The sequence below is a fragment of the Lutra lutra genome, chromosome 1 (assembly GCF_902655055.1).
Source record: "Lutra lutra chromosome 1, mLutLut1.2, whole genome shotgun sequence".
Taxonomy (NCBI): domain Eukaryota; kingdom Metazoa; phylum Chordata; class Mammalia; order Carnivora; family Mustelidae; genus Lutra; species Lutra lutra.
This window is the reverse complement of record NC_062278.1, coordinates 49,540,173-49,556,825: the sequence shown is the minus strand read 5'-3', so window position 1 is coordinate 49,556,825 and position 16,653 is coordinate 49,540,173. Positions and strand designations below refer to the sequence as shown.

At 35.5% G+C, this 16,653-nt stretch overlaps 1 protein-coding gene across 1 annotated transcript in view; it reads right to left on the bottom strand.

Annotated features, from left to right (window-relative positions):
• Positions 1 to 4,471: 4,471 nt before the first annotated feature.
• ADGRG7 (adhesion G protein-coupled receptor G7) overlaps positions 4,472 to 16,653 on the bottom strand; it is a 69,966-nt gene continuing 57,784 nt past the window's right edge. The window contains exons 15-16 of the mRNA XM_047723209.1: positions 15,018 to 15,174; positions 4,472 to 5,242 (exon numbers count right to left, since the gene is read on the bottom strand). Of these exons, the coding sequence (XP_047579165.1) occupies positions 4,982 to 5,242; positions 15,018 to 15,174 (418 nt within the window). The 3' untranslated portion in view covers positions 4,472 to 4,981. The remainder of the gene's footprint in view (positions 5,243 to 15,017; positions 15,175 to 16,653) is intronic.

Below are 16,653 nucleotides of genomic sequence, written 5' to 3'. Positions count from 1 at the left end.
CCAGGCTCAAAAGAGGATGTGATAACATTTATGGCATTCTAGAATGTGCAAGACTAATGCCTGGTAATAGAAAACAGATCAGTAGTTACTTGGGGTTGGCGCTGGCAGAGGATTTAACTGGGGAGGAATATAAGGGAATGGTATAGGGTGATGAAAAAGTGATTAATCTTCTCTAGGGTAGTGGTTTCACAGGTGTGTTCATTTGTTAAAACATCTAATTTACAGTTAAAATGGGTGCATTTTATTTTGTGCAAATTATCAATGAAGTTAATTTAAAGGGTTAAAAAAAAAAGCAAGCCCCCTACCAAAGCAAACAAACAAAACAGAAAACTAATTCCAATAGCCAAAATTAAGGAAAACCACTTTAATACTCTTTTAAAAGACAAAACACTGTCTCTAGTGACCCACTGGTGATACTGAAGTTTCCTATGGTTCAGTGCATGTCTTCGTATATACAGAGCGTTGTATAACTAGAGCAACACTGAACGTTACACATGACTGTTTAGTATGTGCACTTAGCAAACTGGCGTAGATGTGAACATGCTGCATTTCCAATTACAATGGTCTTTTTGTTCACTCAAAATAGTATGCCCTCCATTTTGGTAATATACCCAGGTGGACAGAAAATGTAATGCCAGTTTCAAGTAGTGTCAGAATAGCTATGTTTTGTCCAAGATAGGTTTATTGGTTTGTTTAATTGTTAAGAGATACATGACTTCTTTGATCGTGTTTCCCTATTTATTCTGGGTGTCAGGAAGCTTCTGGTTTAATCTAAAACCGACTCCCAGCAAAAATACAAGACCATCTGACATGTTTCTTGGGGCCTACCTTCTTTGCTCCTATGATTATTTTCCCTTCCTCCTGATTTCCTTATTTAATCGGTTTTTCAGCAGCTTTTATATATTTTTCCCAAATACACAAATAATAGGTTATATATATGTAAATGAAGTAATAGATGATGCATATGTACTTTGAATCTGAGTTTTGTATGTGTGTTTTAATAAGTAATTCCTAATAAAACTTCTCTCCCAAGATTTAGTGTTTTATTTTTAAGAAAAGGTAGATGGGCACAGAGACGGAAAATGTATTTGAGAGAAAATAATAACATTGTCGTGGAAGGCCACCTGCCTGCTGTACAATATAATGAAGAGTTAAAGAAGTCATGTGTCTGTCATACATGACTCATTTGGCCTCGGTTGGCATATTTATGTCCCTGTGCATTTTGGAAGTTTCTGCATTGTCCCTAACATATTCCTTAACACAAAATGAAAAATACTCTGGCTGTATGAGGACATAGAAACTCAAAAACATGCTAAATGCTCTAGAAATCTTTTGCATATTTTGAATCAACTGTGGAGTGAATATTTCATTATATTAAAAAGAGGGGAAAATGACAAGCTAGAGGAAAATATTTTCATCAAATGTATCATTAAAAGACTAGTAACTATAGTAAGAGGAATTCCTACAAATTTATGAGGAAAAAATAACAATAGCTCAATTGATAAATGGACAACACAAATAACTGAAAAATAAAATACCAAAGTAAACAAGTATATAAAAAATGTATATGATACTCCAAATGTTGGTGACATTATAAATTAGTGCAATGTTTTCAAGGCAATATAATAATATATATAAGGAATGTAAACAAATGTTGATAATGTTGATCCTAATCCTGAGAGTTTACCTTAAGGAAATAATTAAAAAGGAAAAGATATATATATATATATATATATATACCAGTTTATTATGTGTCACTATAATATTAAAAATCAAAATAAGCTGGAAATCCAGGAGCATTTAGTAAATTATATTATGCAATCAATTATTTTTAAAAACTGCATTACTGGGTAAATTAAGTGAAATCAATATAAAATTTTATCGACTGTAATTACAGTTATTTAAATTCGAATGTATTCAAAGAGCATAAGAAAACACGGAAAAACAGCCATCTTTGATAGGGCAGGAAATTATGAATTTTGCTTTTTTGAAAAATATACTTTTTAAATATCTTTCAAAATTGTCATAACGTACTCAGCAGTGTTTGAAAAATGCAAGTAGGAAACCATTTCCTCTCTCCACTTTCCCCACCCCCCACGCTTGTCCCAGGAATGGAACTTAATCCTGATATCTCTGTCTTGGACCTCATCAAGGAGTCAGGGACTAGAGGTCCCAGGGAGATATATAAGGGGGCTCCACAGAGCCAGAGAGCTCCAGTGGCTGTCAGGTGGATATGACACATTTGGCACTTTTGGTCCAGGTTTCCCAAACATTTGCAAAGAATGCCAAATTCTTTTAAATGAGGCAATGAGTTTGAAAACAATCTCCCTTGGTTGGTAACAACAACAAAAAAAGGTGGGGGGGATAAACTTAAAAATGGGAAGGGTAAGAGAAAAAGCAATCCAAAACTCCAACAGTTAAACAAGCAGCACTGAATTGTCAGCTTAGATCCAGGAAAGAAAATCTAAAGGTCAGGATAGTTTGTTCCCCCAAAGAAACTACATGTGTTGCCACAAGCAGACAGGATACAGGGCATTGTTATCACACAGAATAAATCAGAAACATGGAAAATTAGCTCCACGTAATATCATGAGAACCAGTACTCTGAGTCTCCCTTTCCTGAAATTTTCTTTTTAAGTTAAATCCCCGTTTGGGTCCCATTGTCCCTGTACTTGCTCTTCAACTTCCAAAGCACCAAATAATTAATTCTTGCTTTCCTTACCCACCCCATTCAAACTCTGCTCAGACAAGGATCTAACAGGCTTATTCAGAGTAAGAGACATGATCAATGAGCCCATCCTCAATGTAACTGTCCAATCTTTACCCCAGGATATCCTGCCAATGAAGTCATCCCCCATCCCTCCACATCACAGGGGGCATGGGACTCAGGCTGGCCCAATATTCCATGAACACAATGCCTGTGGGCACATAAGGGCACATGACCAAGGAAGATATGCCAGTTCTTTGCTCCTTTGCTCTTTCTGCCTCTGCTTTACTCTGTATCACAAGGAACTGAGCCCCACAGATTCCAGACTCAACTGGCCTTCCCTGAAATGGGAGAGAAAGGGGATGAGAAAGGGGATGCCAATAGCCAACGTTCAGCCATGTAATCCAGTTCTAGGATGGAGTCAAACACAGGATAAAGACCCTGGAAACCGGGGGAGAAAAGGAATCTTAACACATTCTTTGAACTCCTTGCTTTTGAATTCTAGACCTAAAGTTTTGTATTATCATATATTTTATGTCCTAAACCAGGACACTTGAGAGTTAAAGGAACTGCTTGTAATACATAAGTCAGGATAACAGGTACAAATCAGAACGGGTTCAGGCAAACTAGGACATATAGTTACCCTACCTAAAACCGGCTCAGCCTTTGGACTTGATAATTAACCGAGCCATTAAATTCTCTTTGACCCTTAACCTACTTTGAGTTGATTTCTATCACTAAACTTCCTGACCACTACACGAGGCAAAGGCTTAAATCAATAAGAATTACTTCCAAAGTGGTAGGATTTCAGGGTAGGCAGACAAACATCAATGTCTGCTGTCTTATCCCATATAATCTGTATGTAAAGTTTTCAAATTTTTGGTATAGCCATCCCAGGAAAATTATAGGGAATTTTGGTTGCTGTACTCCCAAGAAGACTGAAAAAGTGCAAAGAAAACTAAAATCACCAAGGGAACACATATACTCCACTCTCAGGCTAAAGAAAGCTCTTTGGGGATCTTTCTTTTCACTTTAAAGTGGCTCTTATTTAAAGTTTACTTCCATCCACATATAAAAATTTTGGGATATGGAATAGGTCAACCACACCTTATAGTTTTTCCAACCCCTATCTAGGAATATTACTATACCACTACTAAAAACACTAACCTCTGAGAACTGCTTTTCTTTTTTATCCTTTTCCCTTTACTTTTTCCCATTAACCTGTAAGGCCTCAGTTATGCCACAGATAAAATAGGCTCTCAGCTTGTCTAGGAATCCAACAGTCATTTACAACCATTTCTAGAAAAAAAAAAAAAACACATGTCCTTTAGGGTCTGGTGAGAAGGGTATGGCACAGCTCACATGGCATTTACTAGTCCCTTAGTTCAGGGCACTCATAGCACTTGCCTAGCTTGTGACAAGACAAACATCACAATCCAAAGACTGTATCTCCTAAGTTCAGTGGGAATGCTCCCCAGTCTTGTAGAGGTCATTTTTTATTCAGGAAGCCATTCATAATTCAAGTGTTTGAAATTCCATCAACAGTTATTTTTTTTTAAGCCGTAAGTGGTGCTTGTGACTAATTTTTCATTTTTTGAGTCTCAATGTCTCTTCATCAATAAAAGGACAGATGCATCAAGAACCAGAAGGAAATACAGAGAGGCTTTCATAACCAGCCCATCTTTTTGTGTCTCACTGTCCACTTTTTATACAGCTAAACCCTCTGGTCACCAAACATGCTCTTTTTTTTTTTTTTTTCAAACATGCTCTTTTTTGAACAGAAAAAAAATATCCCTTTCCAGAGGTTAAACTGGTGCAAAATCCTGAAGCAGAAATAAAAGTATAAGCACATACAAATTAAGATAGTCACAGATCAAAAGTATTATACATATAAGCAACTCCCTGCAGGGTTCATTAAGAGTCATTTTGTTCTGGAAGATACATTTTCTCCTCATGTTCTTTTTAGGAAATTGTAAAAGAATTTGTTTTATCAAAGTTTGTCACATTTATGATATAAGTAACAATGATATCTTGAATTATCTTGAATGCTGGGTGGAATTCAGGTGAGACTCTATTGAATAATAGAAAAAAACTACCAAATCCGTTATCCCAGATGATAACAAACAACAGGTTTTACCCGATTCTTAGCCTTGAGCAAAATATATTGAGGGAAACTTTCTGGGAGGACTGAGTAATAAAGAAAAGAAAAATAATAAGCAAAACTTAATATGAGTTCTGCAAAAAGAGGATTACAAAAGGTACTAATTTCACTGTCTAGATGCTTGAGTCAGCTTGGTCACTTTCAGAGGGTGTCATTTCCTCCATAATAACAGATGGCTCCAGCAGCGTAAAGCGTTCATTCAGGGCTGGAAAGGACGTGAGCAAGTTATACATCCTCAAACGCAGCCTCAGTGAGGTCACTGATGGCAGCAGCTTCACTCTCCCAGTGGACTCTGACAGCGACTTCAACACTTTGGAAGCTTCACTCTGGAAGATTTTTGTTTTGACAGTGTAGAGGATAAAAATTTGCAATCCCTGGCAGATAGAATAAAAGGTTAATGTTAGATCAGATTGAAATACAGAATCAGGGAAGAGATTTATTTAACTGTGCCATCCACCCTTTTCATCATGCACAACAACTCCCCAGCTCGAGTTTGCACCCGCAGCGGCTGAGCACTTTATTGTCTCAGAGGGCTGAGGTGAGGTTCTTCTCCTATGGAAAGTGCTACATGTAAGCAGTAGAGTTAGAAGAGCTTAATTCAGATCCCAGTTCACCACATGTTGGCTGTATCACTGAGAGGCTCTTTCTCTTCTTGACACCAAATGGGTGTTCCTATAATTCAGCTGAATTCTGACACTAGAAACCCAGAGGTAGTGTCAGATTCTACAGGTTAAGGCTCTGTCTTACGACTGCCTTCACTTCAGATGCTAGTCAGAAATATCTGGTCCCCACATTACCTACACTTCTGTCTGACTTGACTACAAAGTCGGGAGTTCCCACAACCCACCTCGCGGCTTCAGGTTTGATAATTCACTAGAACTACTAACAAAACTCAGGAAAGATCTTTACCTGCTATTACCTGTTTATTATAGAGGATACAACTCAGGGACCACCAAACAGAAGAGATCCTAGAACAAGGTGCGGGCGAAGGGGCACCACCTTCCCAGCTCTTCAATATGTTCACCAACCTGGAAGCTCTCCAAACCCCTTCATTTAGGTGTTCTTACGGAGGTTCTATTATACGGGTTTGGTAATTATATCATTAGCCATTGGTGACTGACTCAATCTCCTGCCTCTCTCCCCTTCCTAGAGGTGGCGTTGAAATTTCCAAGCTTCTAATCCAGGTTTGGTCTTTCTGGTAACAAGCCTCCAGCCTGAAGCTATCTAGTGACCTCAGCCACCAGTCATTCATTAGTATACAAAAGACACTCATATCGCTCCACAGATTTCTTGAATTTTGGGAGCGGTGTGCCAGGAACTGAGGACAAAGACCAAATATTACGTTTTAGTATACCATAGTAACTTCACTTTTTTCCTCACATCTTTTATCTTCAATTTCTGAAGGAGGCAGATGGACTGTGGGTCACTTAATACTTCTTCCAGTTCTAACATTCTATGCTTGTACAGTACTTGGTATTTTGACAAAATAACTAAAAATTTGGTGCATTTAAGAACAAAACAAAAATTGTAAGTAGTTCTATTTGTTGTTTTTCTGTCCTTTATATACAAAGATCAGATGTGCATGAGAAATTAATCCACAAAAGCTGAATACATTTTTTGTACACATTTAAAATGAAAACTGCCACTTAATGAAGTCTTACTGGTATCAGACATTGCTTGTCATTTAATCCCATCATTTAATCTTTCTCATTTACTCCTAACACCAACCCTATAAATAAGCCTTACTATCCCCATGTTACAGATGAGAAAACTATAGCTCAGATAAATTAGGTAACCCCCCTAAGATTACCCAACCAATAATCACTGGCCTCTGAAGTTGGACTCAACTCCATTTTGTTCCAAAACTCTTCTAGCCAATATACTACTCTGTCTCTTGCTTGAAGAGCATTAGAAGGATATTATAAAGTATATGACAACTTCTAAGAGTCCCTCATTAATTTCTCATTAATATCCTTCATTGGAAATAACAGACTAACATCTGTAGTTGAGTAACAGTATTGTGCCAATGTTCACTTCTTGATTTTGATGATGCATTAAGGTTATATAAGATATTATCATTAGGGGGCACCTGGGTGGCTCCATCAGTTAAGCAGCTGCCTTCATCTCAGGTCATGATCTCAGCATCCTGGAATCGAGTCCCCATTGGGTTCCTTCTTCAGTGGGATGCCTGCTTCTCCCTCTCCCTCTGCCTGCTGCTCCCCCTCTTTCTCTCTCAAATAAATAAAATCTTTTAAATAAACAAATAAATAAATAAATACAAATTTTTAAAAAGATATTATCATTGGGAAAGCTGGGGGAAAAAATACCTGGGAACTCTATATTATTTTTGCAACTTCCTGTTTTAAACTATTTGAAAATAAAAAGTTACTTTAAAAAATCCATAATGTCTCCAGATTAACATCTCTAGGGCCCAAGCCTTATAAGGAACTATTTCTAGAATCATATCCTGTGAATACTGTTGTAGAAGTCTCTGAGGCTCTGGTAAGATAACCCAAAGACCCTGTGACTTTAACTAATAAAATCAGTACATATTGACAAGAGATGGACCAGTTCTCTGATCAAAAACAGGAAGATTAACTTGATTATTATCCAACAGGTGGGATTTACTTCTCTGATGAAGGTCTTGATGACTTATAATTACCTAAGGACATAGGTTTCAGAAGGGCAAAAGTGGTCACTGGCCATCCTGATTGTTCAAGGGAAAGAGATTTATTTTGAGGACATGAGAAATCTGGTACTCTTTGTGGAGTACACTCTTTCATTTTTAATTCTAAAGCAAAGACAGACTGGATAAAATTTCTGGTTGTGCAACTATTAAAAAAAGACCTAGACCATGGAGAATTCATAAAGACACCATCGTGTGAAACTGTGTGAGTGGAATCCCAATACTTCTATACTCCCTAGAATCCCAAAGATGTTATTGAAAAACACAAAATGTAAGGATCAAACTAATTCTTTTTAAGTAGTATCTATAGCACTTAGTAAATGTCTGTTAGAATTATAGCATTCTAAATCTAGAAGGAGCCTTACATGTAAACTATTCACTTTAGTGTACATAAAAATCAAATCCTTGTTTAAAGTGAAGATTTCTAGCTCTTATCCCATAGATTGTGACTGACTAGGTAGCCCAGGAATAATTCTCACGTAGACAATAATATTCAGCTCCACAGCACCAACTTTAACAACCCCCCTCCATTTTATATTTTACATAGTTCACTCAGAGAGGTTGTAAGACTTCCCTAAAAACATATAATCATTAATGGTAAAACTGGAAAACAGCCTGACCCTCCTTTTAGCCCAGCGCTCTTGCCATATGACCATGCTCAATTTTACCAGATAGTACTAACATTTTGTAATGAGCCTCTGTTTTATAATGTGCCCTTCATATGCATGGAGGACAGAATATCCTTGATTATACTTCCTTCTTCCAGGTACTTTTCTTAATTCTTCATCACTCTAGGCTACAAACCCATGAGTCACTGGCAATCCAGACTAAGATTATCCTATTTATTTCCCTTCTAGGGAGTTTCCATTATGTGTTAACAACAGAGAAACACTGCCTTATATTCATTTAAATTTAGTGGCAGGTACACATCCATTGCTTGAGGCAGTAATTCTCAAAAGACACTGGAAATGGGCCACCAGGAATAGAGGGTGAGGTGCTTACAAACGTAAAACGTTAAATGAGGCAGTTACAATTTAAACAGCCAAGCAGCTCCCACACCTGGCTAGACAGACTCCTAGATATTTGTGGTCCAATCAAATTCATCTAATGCTTTCCAGTAGTTTCCATTTTGTATCAAAGACTTGTCTCCTCAGTGATATTTGACCAGGGCCAGAAACAACCAACATGATACCAACCACCCACAGCAGTTACTACTCTTAGTGACAACAAGACAATCATCAAACACTGCAGTTTCGTCACAAAATATTAGACAAGTATAGCCCATCCTGATATCAAACAAGATGTTATCTACAATGAAAGATATACAGGAACATATTTCTTGCATGAGAGAACTGGAAATCTAGTTAAGGAAATGAAACTGGAATGCATAAAAAGTTAACTTCTGAGTACAAGAAGAAAGGGGACAAATGAACTTACAAAACTATAATAATTCTATTTAATTTGATAAATTATATTTATTGATTTAATTCATAGTAAAATGAACAAAGCTAGAATTAAAGTTATCACTTCAAGGGTTTAAAGCCCATAAGTGAATAATCTATGTGGATTATACCAATGTCAGTTTCCTGGGTTTGACAGTGTATTATAGATACGTAAGATGTTATTGTTGCAATAGCTGGGTGAAGGGTACATAAGAACTCTCTGCACTATTTTTGCAACATCCTAGGAGTCCAAAATTATTTTTTAAAAAATTTTAAGGAATTGCATAAGAATGGGAAGAATAGGGGCGCCTGGGTGGCTCAGTGGGTTAAGGCCTCTGCCTTCGGCTCAGGTCATGATCCCAGGGTCCTGGGATCGAGCACCGCATTGGGCTCTCTGCTCAGCAGGGAGCCTGCTTCCTCCTCTCTCTCTGCCTGCTTCTCTGCCTACTTGTGATCTCTGTCTGTCAAATAAATAAATAAAATCTTTAAAAAAAAAAGAATGGGAAGAATAAAAAACAAAAGAATTTTGACCTTTTTATACAACATAAAATCTCAGTAAGTCTACAGAATTTCAGTAAAAAAAGATTACTGACAATAATTAAATTCCAGCCTAATTTGTGGTTTATGTGTCATGGTACCTAAAGAAAAATTACCAGGGAGGAAAGTCCTCATTAATATTTACAAGCTTTCTATAAATAATTACTCAAAAATATACCAGTGAGAGATTCATTAAGATAAAAAGTCAAAATAACAGGACATTCCAATATAAAAAGACTAGCAAAAGGCATTGAGTCTATTTAAGCATAATAAATTATAGTTGAGTGTGTCAACTATACTTTGATAAAAAAATTTTTTAAAGAAAAGAAAATATAATTGAGATAATTGTCAAATATAATCAAAGTATTATAAATGTCTCTTGAAATAAAATAATGTACACACTCTAATTTAATAGTTGCAGAGTAAATTTTAAGTTGTACCAATAAAACCAAGAGACAGAGAGCAGCAACATTGTGTTAATGTTTTTACCTTAAAAAGGGAGCACTCAACATACATTGTTTTATTCTGGAAATTGAAAATTGTATCTTACAAAGCTATAGTAATGTTTTATAAACAAAGATAATAATTAACAGAATGGAAATGTCCTAATAATTAGAGAAGTTTAAGTAAAAGCATACATAATTTTTGTAGCACTATATATATATATATATATATATATATATATATGTATGTATATAAAATTTAGGAAGAAATGGATTGATGTGAAAAAAGAAAATAAGATGACAGAATTGTGGAGGCCAAGAAAAACAAGGCTGTACCCATCTCGAGTCTAGCCCTGACATAAGTACAGCCATCTTGGCAAAGCGGAGGCTGGCACCTTGCACCCCCTCTCCAACCGCTCCCCTCCCTTCGGTAGGTAGTACGTGTGACATTCCTCAGCCACCCCTGGCTGCCCTGGGGGAAAAGCAAATAGTTAACTTGCAGAGATCACAATCCTGCAAGACAGGAGTCTTCCTCGGTTTACCAATGTCCCAGAGATTTACAACAAAGAAGCTATCTTAACAATAGCACAATTTCCAGAGGCAAATAACTCAGTTCCTCAAGTCCTAAATCAAGTTAAATTTCTCCTAACCTAAATCTCACTAACAAGGACACTTGATAGGATAAATGTGAAACTTTATCTCTAAACCTCCAAGATAGTGTCAGCGATCATTCCCAAGCATATGACCCACTGATATACATCTAGAGGGTCTCACAGAGAAGATTTTTATTATTGGTAATGAAAAACCTTTTCCCCAGACAACAGGTAGCCCTTCAAGGTCCTAGAGACCTCGCTTCCAAAATTCCTTAGAGACTTACATCATCCATAACCCCCTTTGTCCTCACCCACCACCGAGTCCACCCCTACTCTGCCTTTAAAAACTCTGACTGTAATCTGGCTCGGGGTCCAAGTCCCTACTCCGCTGTGTCGGGTATACTTGGGCCCAAGCTTAAGCTTGTCAAATAAACCCTCGTGTGATTGCATCGGTGCTTGGCTCCTTGGTGGTGTCTCAGACGTGAAAACTCAGGCATAATAAGAATAAGATCAAACATATTAGTTTTGATGGCTAAAATTCAACTAAATAGCTAAAAATTTAACTTTTTTAATAAAATGAAAAAACAATGAGAAAATTATTTTAAAATACAAATCTAAATATATGGGATCTAAAAAGAGGTAAAACAAAATCAAAGTGATAAAGAAAGCTTAAAGATAAAAAAAAATCCTTATATAAATAGATATGATCAAAGAAAAACACATCTGAAGTTGCTGCATTAATATATGGAAAATCAGATTTCAAGACAAAAGGGACCAAAAGTGACTTGTTATAATGATGAAAGATGTAATATACCAGAAATATACAATACCCATAAATTTCTAGGAACATGATAATACAGCATTAAATTGTATAAAGACAAACAGTAAGACTCTATATACAGAAGGAAAAGTCTTTGTAGTATTTTTTATCAGAGTAAAAGCCATTATTCACCATGAGAGGAGGCACAGAGTTAAGAAGCAAAGAGAGAAATTGTGATTTCAAGATAAGTCTTTCAAAAATGCATACTTGTTTTATCTTAGAGTTTGACGTTCTCCATGCATATATACAAACAAAAATCCCCTAAGGTCAAACAGGATTATCTTCATTTTTAATCTAACATTTTTGTTCATTCATGTCACTATTTTTGCCATGAAAAAATTAGAAGGTGACCATAATCCTTAGTCTAAATGTTCTGCTTCTTAGAATAAATGCCCCTAATATATTAATAGAATAGGTTACAAAAAAGAAAAAGAATATAAATCTGCATTTCCTATTTTAAAACAAAATAAGAATGGAATATTTTTTAAAGATTTATAATTATATTTGAGGTAAGACTCAAGGAATAAAAACACCTTCAGTCTTATGTATAATGTTACAAAAACAACTTCATAAGGTTCTGCTCTTCAAATCAACCCTCTTGCAGATAGCAACTATAAACTTTAGACAAAATATTTTTTAAAACCAACCTGAATACACCGAAGAACAACTAAAAGCAGTCTGAAACTGGAAGGAGGATCTAGGAGTTGGAATTTGGGAAAAAGGGAACTGTAACTGGGTAGGATTCCTGTTTTGTTTTATTTTTAATATCTTTTAGCCAGAAAACAGTGTGATCACCCCATATAGGGTGAATAAACCTGGAATTAAAAGTCTGTCTTACTAGGTTGAAGAACTGCAAAACAGGGTTTAGGGAAACTATAGAATCTGAAAAGTAAATAAGAATATTCAGAATATCCAGGAGGAAACAGAGAGGGGGAGCTCCAGATTCTGCTTATAAATTCTGCCCAAATCTCTTACTGACCTCTGAACTATAAATGCATGGAGTGAAGTCTAAGAAGCATGTCTGAGACTAAAATAACTAAGCAGAGATTTCCACTGTTGTCTTCCCAAGGAGATATAGTTTTCAGTTTTAGTCCAGCTAAATTAATTATATGCTAACTCTACTCTTGGTAGGAATAAAACAGAATGAAGAGTTGCTACAGTGTATTATTTAAAATGTCCAGGAAACAACCAAAATTACTAGACATATGAAGAAACAGGAAAACATGGCTCATACTAAAGAAACAGGAAAACTGGCTCATACTAACCAAAAAGGTAAACAATGGAGATTGACTAAAATAACCCAGATGTCAGAGTTAGCAGACAAGGATTTTAAAGTTTTATGATGATATGCATAGTGTGGTAAAAGAAAATATACTCATAATGAGCCAAAATTGGGAAATATCAGCAAAATAAATCTATGAAAAATAATAAGATAAAAACTGTGAAACTAAAAAAGTACAATATCTGAAATAAAAATCACTGGATAGAGTTAACAGCAGACTGGAAATGACTAAAGGTAAAATAAATGTCCTTGAAGATGGATCACTAAGGTAATCCAATCTGATGACTAGCAAGAAGGAATGAGAAAGAATAAACAGCTCTGAGACCTGTGGAAAAATAGCAAATGGTCCAACATACATATAATTAAAGTCCCCAAAAAAGAGAAAAGTAAAAGAACAGGATAGGAAAAACTATTTGAAGAAATAAAGATTAAAAAATTCCACAAATTTGGTGAAAGATATAAAAAAGCAGATTCTGGGAACTTGGCAACCCCAATCAGAATAAATGCAAAGGAAAATGCTAAAAATCAAAGATAAAGATAAAATCTTGAAAGCAACCAAAGGAAATAATTCAATACATACAGGGGGAAAAGAATATAAAACATTCAGGATGTCTCATCAGAAATTGGAGCAAGTTTGTGAAATGACTTTATAACACTAAAAGGGGAAAAAAAACTATCAACCCATTATTCCATATTCATGATAATATCCTTCAAAAATGAAAGTAAACAGAGGAATAAAGAACTAGAATGGCAACAGAAAACAAATAGTAAAATGGTAGATATAAATCACCCATATTAATAATTACATCAGCTTTAAATGTACTAAACACTCTAATTAAAAGACAGAGATTGTCAGAATGAACAAAAGGGTAAGACCTGCCTATTTGCTATGTCCCAGATACATACTTTAAATGTAAAAGCACAGGTTGAAAGTGAATGGATTTTAAAAATATATACAATTCAGCCAATATGCATAAGAAGGTTGAAGATTATATAAAATGGACTTTATGACAAAGAGTACTCAGAGTTAAAGAGGAACATTTCCAAAGGATAAATGGTCAATTTACTCAGAAGACATCAAAACTATAAATGTATATGGATCTAACAGCAGAACTTCAAAATGTATGCAGCAAAAATTGACAGAATTAAAGGGAAAATAGACAAATTCACAATCACGGTTAAAGATATTAATACTCCTCTTTCAGCAATTGAGAGAAACACAAAAATATTGGGAAGGATAGAAAATCTGTACATTACTAACAATCACTTTGACCCTACTGACATTTTTAGAACACTACACACAACTGCAGAATGCACATTCTTTCCAAGGATAAATACTTTATCAAGATATACCAATTCATGGCCATAAAGCAATTATCAATAAATTTTAAAGAAATGAAATAAAACATGCACACACAACTTACCAACACTGAATAACAAAGTAACAGAAAAACTGAACAGACCAATAAAAAGTTTGGAGATTGAATAAGTAATCAAAAACCTCCTGATAATGAAAAGCCCAGGATCAGATTACTTCACAGGTGAATTCCAACAAGAATTTTAAAAATAATTAATACCAATTCTTCTCAAACTCTTTCAAAAAGACTGAAGAGGACAGAACACTTCCAAACTCATTTTATAAAGTCAGCATTACCCTGATACCAAGCTAGACAAGAATACTACAGAAAAGAAAATTTCAGGCCAGTATCCCTGATGAACGTAAATGCCTGAATCCTCAACAACTACGTGAGGTGATGGATGTGTTAATTATTTTGATCTTGGTAATCATTCCATAATATATATGTATATCAAATTGTCATGTTATACACTTTAAATATATACAATTGTATCTGCCAATTAGTCCCAATTGTTCCTCAATAAAGTTTTTTTTTTAAGATTAATGACATAATCTTACAAAATTTTAAAAAGAGAGATAAAGAAAAAAATTCAGCTAACCCCACAGGGGTCTAAGCTCCAACAGTAACCATAACATTATCCATATCAACCATATCAACTACGGTGAGGAGCTGCCATGAACCTATTACATGGGAGAAAAGGAGTCAGGAGGTGTTTGCCAAGCCAGTTGCTGGACAAAACCTCTTCTGCTAAGAGAAGAGGGACTAACATGATCTAACCATACTGCAATTATATCCTATGAACTGTGCCCATGAACTGTACCTTATGAAATAAGTCATAAAGAACTTTCTTTTCTCTTCAAAATGTATTGAAAATAGTCTCCTAAAGATATCCAAGCAATGACCTTTAAAGTCAGCTTTAGTTTAGCCCAGGGTAATATCATCCCTACTACTGTATGATCTGCTACCTTCAGACTAATCCACACCATACCTGAGTAGTGTTGAAAAGGCAGAACATGTAGCTGAAGATCTCCCTGACGTCATCATTACCAATCAGCATAAAGTATGCCAGAATCCAAGTAACTCCAAAAACAACTGTAATAGATAACGTACTAAGAATCTTCTTTAGGAATGAAACCTTTTTTGTGCTAGGTAAGAGAAAGCAAGAAATAAAACATGGTTTTATTTATTAATATCATTTTACTTGTTAATATCAGTGTTACCCTCTAATTGTGAATATTCAGATGGCCATATATACTATTTAACAATATTATGCATTAGGTAGAAAACCATGTTAGACCTACATCTGGGTAAAATCTGATTTAGCAAGCTTCATTAAGGAATAAAGTGATACTTGCTTAAAAGCTCAGGCATAAACAGTCCTTTACACTCTGTTGCAAGCAAGTACCACACACACAAACATATACACACAAATCAATGTTTTCTTTGGAAAGGAATTTTATCTTGGTGATTATATTGTGGATCAGCCAATGAGAAACTCCTTTTCTGGGCATCTGGGACCTTGCCATGATGTAGGTTGATATGAGAATGAAAGGTTATTAAGATATAGAAATGTAGGAATCTGAACTCAGCCATATGACTTACCAATGGGATCTTAGCAATTATTGGCACAAGCAGAAGCTTGAAAGCATTTTGCTCAGTAGAGCTGGCCTTTTTTTATTATTCTTTGGCACCCTGACACCACTATATTGAGAAGCCTGTACTGGCCTTATTGTTGATGAAAGACTACATGGAAAAGAGATTAGCTTTCCCAACTGAGCAGCTTCCACTCAAAATCAACCACCCAACCACCAGCAGCACAAAAATAAGTCATCTTAGACCGTCCATCCATAATCAAGTCTGTGAAGACAAGAACAAGTACCTGACCAACACTCAAACTTACAACAAATAATAAATATTTGTCACTTTAAGCTAGTAAATTCTGGGGTGGTTTGCTATGCAGCAAAAGCTAACTGATACATGAAAGATAATTTGTTAAATTAAGTTGTAACCTGCTTTTTACTGTAACTAAGCCAATTTAAGAACCATGAACCGTCAGCCAAAATCTAGAAATAGAAATTTGTTGCTGTCTGTGGCCAAAATGATACTGTTTTGTATAAAGGAAATATAACTTACTCTGCAATTAGGCTAAGAAGATTTTACCAAGATGTTTCTGCACTGCTAATAAAACAAAGGTTTGAATGATTATCAGTTATAGTCTTTTCCCCCACATTTCCCTTCAATATGGATTACCATTCATATCGGAAAGATGATACTCACTCTTGATCAGTAAAGCACATAGTTAAGATGATATTCCCACTAATGTCAGTTGTTTTCACCCAACTGTTCATACCAAATGAATCCACTTGGTGACCAACAAAGCTCACAGATGTGCATATAATAAATGTACTGGGGGTAAACGGAGTCTTATAAAATTAAACCTGGATTCATGGCCTCATTAACACTGTGTTCTAACCAATTGTGATGTTGAAGGTATGGATAAGGAGAGTATACCTGTTTAATAGTTTCTGTTCTTTACCTCTCCACTGAAAGCTTTTTGTTTACCAGGGATAACAACGAAAGGCTTATTGAGGTCAGGAAAGTTATATTAAGAAGAACACATGGGA